The sequence below is a fragment of the Mastomys coucha genome, unplaced genomic scaffold (genome assembly GCF_008632895.1).
Source record: "Mastomys coucha isolate ucsf_1 unplaced genomic scaffold, UCSF_Mcou_1 pScaffold21, whole genome shotgun sequence".
In the NCBI taxonomy this organism is placed as follows: domain Eukaryota; kingdom Metazoa; phylum Chordata; class Mammalia; order Rodentia; family Muridae; genus Mastomys; species Mastomys coucha.
In genome coordinates this window covers 93,203,803-93,207,371 of record NW_022196904.1, presented here as the reverse complement: position 1 = coordinate 93,207,371, position 3,569 = coordinate 93,203,803, and the positions used below count along the sequence as shown (strand labels likewise).

The 3,569-nt window shown below is 38.7% G+C and overlaps 1 protein-coding gene across 1 annotated transcript in view; it reads left to right on the top strand.

Moving 5' to 3' along the window:
• The first annotated feature begins 1,134 nt into the window (after positions 1-1,134).
• The window catches only part of LOC116101324 (tripartite motif-containing protein 30A-like), an 18,720-nt gene continuing 16,285 nt past the window's right edge, over positions 1,135-3,569 (top strand). Inside the window, exons 1-2 of the mRNA XM_031384914.1 lie at positions 1,135-1,226; positions 1,838-2,068. Of these exons, the coding sequence (XP_031240774.1) occupies positions 1,158-1,226; positions 1,838-2,068 (300 nt within the window). The 5' untranslated portion in view covers positions 1,135-1,157. The remainder of the gene's footprint in view (positions 1,227-1,837; positions 2,069-3,569) is intronic.

Here is a 3,569-nt window from a genome sequence, read left to right as displayed (position 1 = left end):
TCATATAACCTCATAGGTTCTTTGTTTTTATATTCAATATGTTAAATCTTTAATATATAAAGCTCTAGCTGTTATGGGATTCCCATGAGGGGGGAACATGTGTGTCTCTGTATCTATATGCACTTCTTGTGTTCTTTCTTTACTCTGTTACTGTTCCTTACATGCCACTTTGATTCCTAAGGAGAGAGAGAAAGGATGTGAATCTGGACAGGAGGAGAGGTTTTGGGAAAACCATAATCCGAATATATTGTATGTGGCTAGAGAAATGGTTAAGCAGTTAAGAGTACTGGCTGCTCTTGCAGAGGTCCAAAATTAAATTCTCAGCAACCACATGATGGCTCACAACCATCTGTTATGGGATCTGATGCCTTCTTCTATTATGCAGGTAAACAAGAAAATAAAGCACTCATATATGTAAAAGAAGAAAGAAAGAAAGAAAGAAAGAAAGAAAGAAAGAAAGAAAGAAAGAAAGAAAGAAAGAAAGGAAGGAAGGAAGGGAGAAAGAAAGAGAATGTGTTTTAATGATGCTTTAAAACTATTGAATGAAAAATCTATTTTGAGTGGAAGAAAAAGATCTTAGTTAAAAAAATATGCAATTAAAAAACAGAAAAGAAAGGATAATTTTCATGTGGTCAGTGTTATAGTGTAAGCTTCAGTCCCAGAGATCTGGCTGCTGATTTTGAAGGATCTCTGAATTTCAGGAGTATGCTTGTCTACACCAAAATTCCAGGCCAGCCAGGGCTATACAACATGATCAAGTTTTTAAAAAAAAAAAATGTGCAAGTGTCAAATGAATCAATGTAGGGGCGTATGATATAAGTGTATACTTTCATGAAAGATGAGAAAATTAACAAAACACTCTCAGTTCTCTGATGCTGGACTCAAGGTAACAGAATTTTACTTGGTGAGATGATTGACTATTTATGGGGTTGTGTGTATATAATACCAGAATCAATTGAGACATAGACTTAAAATTTACATACTTTATGTTCTTAAATATTGACATAAGTTTTAAAAAAGAGAACTGTTCTAGGCTTCCTGTCTTTCCACAAGAGTTTCTTGGCCTTTGCTTAGGAACAGCAGTCCTACTAATCACACAACTTGACTCTGCTACAATTCCTTCCTCACAGGAGAAGCTGCACACAGCTCTGCAAAATATGAAGGAAAATGAGAGAAGGTGTGCTGAATGGTGGGATGACCTTCAACAGCAAAGAACTTACTGGGAGGCAAGTGGGGACCCTTGCTAAGGGAGTCAGCCTGATGCCCGGGATGGACCTGGGAAAGAAGCTCCTGGGGTCTTACTTTCTGGGAGCTGATGAGACCAAGAGGCCTTGATTTCTTCTCCTTACTAGTTCCCCTAGAGTTGGAGATGCAGAGTCAGTGTATCACACATGAGCTGGGCTCTGTGGGAAGCTGACAACATGGAGGGTGCTTGGTCAGAATGGCTGCTGGGTCCTACTCCTGTGGTGCCTTCTGAAACTCAGAATTTGGGGAAGATGCTTGGGAACAGGCCACAGTTCTATTCCTGGAGTTGAGCTTCCTCAGGGGTTCAGAGATGAAATGAGGAATATGCAGGCAGGCACAAGTATCTTAGGCAATTGAATAAAAAAAGAGCCACATCCCATTTAGGTTCAGGTGGTCTTGGTAAAGGTGACCTTACGTTTTTGTTTTGAAATGTTGTGAACAAACATTAAAAGGAGACACATGTTTCCCTAAGATTCACTTCCTTTTCCTAAGCCCAAGTCCCCGTGAGAGCGCCCCATCCAGAACAGTATTTCCCTATCACGGAGGCCCATTTGGACAGACTGAATTTCTCTCCCTTTTCTTACCCTTGAAGAACAAAATACAGAAGGATGTAAAATATATTCAGGTAGAGTATAAAGGACTGAGAGAGCTGCTGGACTCCATGGAGAATGAAAAGCTGTGGAAGCTGAAGAAAAAGAAGGAAGATGTTGTGAAAAGGCTAGAAGAGTCTGAAAATGAGCTGGTGCAGCAGAGGCAGACGGTGAGAGTCCTCAGCTCATATATGCAGCATCAGTTGGAGCTCTCAACATTGGAAAGGCTTCAGGTAAGACTGCAGGAGATCTCAGTGTCTGACAGTCAGGGGACAGGAAGCCATTGTCCTCCCTCTCTGCTGCTGTGGTCTTCCTGGTGATGACAGTGAGCTCTTCCTGAAATCTTTCCTGGATCAGTTTCAGAGGCAGGAGGGATTATTGCCTGCATGAATGCCGAGGGGAAACTGTATTTTACTGGTTGATCAATAACTTTTCAGAACTGAAGCTAAACCTTGGAAAGCCTATCTCCTGCCTCATGGGTATTATTTGGAAAGATCTCCTGCCTCATGAGTATTACTATGCTGCTCTATTGCTGAGCGTATGTTAAGCACGTTTTCAGCCATGAAGTTAGATACTTGTCCAGAATTTGAAATTAGTAGAGTTCATTTCTCCCTCTCATAATTTGAGACCTTACTCTTACTGCCTCTGAGTCTAGTGGACCGGGACACTGTTGGTGGGGGTATCATCTAAGAACTCAGAGAAATATCCTTGACTCTGTCTCCCAATTACTGATAGGAAAGGTATGTCTTCTTTAGCTATGGAGGTAGAAAATTTGTAGTATTTGATCTCTATCACATTTTTGAATAATTCATTTCAAAGTCATAGTCTGATGATGAATAACTCTGTAGGAACGTTCCTTTCATCTGAATTATCATCTTGTAGACCTTGCTGGTTCTAGAAATTCTTCATAATACTTTCATTGTTTCTTTTCCAATGTGTTATTCTAATTATAATTGAAAACACTCATAATACATAGAATTATGCATCTATATCTAAAATGAGCTAATTAACATAACTATAGCCTATGCACTTCATAATTCTGAAATTGTATCTCTTGAATAATGACTCTGATCGTTTTTCTGTGCCTCCAGCCCCTGGTAACCCTATTATAATATTTACAGTTGTGAGACACAATATGTTTCTGTGACACATATTTCAATAACATCATTTAGTCGCCTTTTTTCTTATGTTTCCAGGTGAGTGTATATAACAAATTCTCTGAATTCAGAAAAGTTACCAGATGACAATGTGTTTTGCTTTTAAATGCCTAATATTTTAATATATGTGCTGATCATATAATTTTTATCTATTCATCTGTTCATTAGTCCTCCAATTGGCCTGCGATTTTGTCTATTACACTAAGGATTCATTGGACATAGACATACTGAGTTCTCCGTGAGAACAAACTTGTGCATCAGAATTCAGTTCTATCTAGAATAATTACTTCTCTCACAAAATTCTTTTTACTATGGAATCTACTTTTGTTTATTTATGTTATATAAAATGACTCCATATGTGATAGCCTGTGATCACAGTACTTCAGAGCTTCTAATATACAGAAATTTAAAATACATATATGAGCAGCCCACAATAATGAAAAGAAAATATAGACTTTCTACCCTAGCTCAAGGTCTACTAGTCCATACCTTTTACTCCAGCAGCTAGGAAAATGCAAATTAACGTTAGGTGGGTTCAAACCCAGCCTGTCCTACATAGTGAGCTGCAGAACAGCAC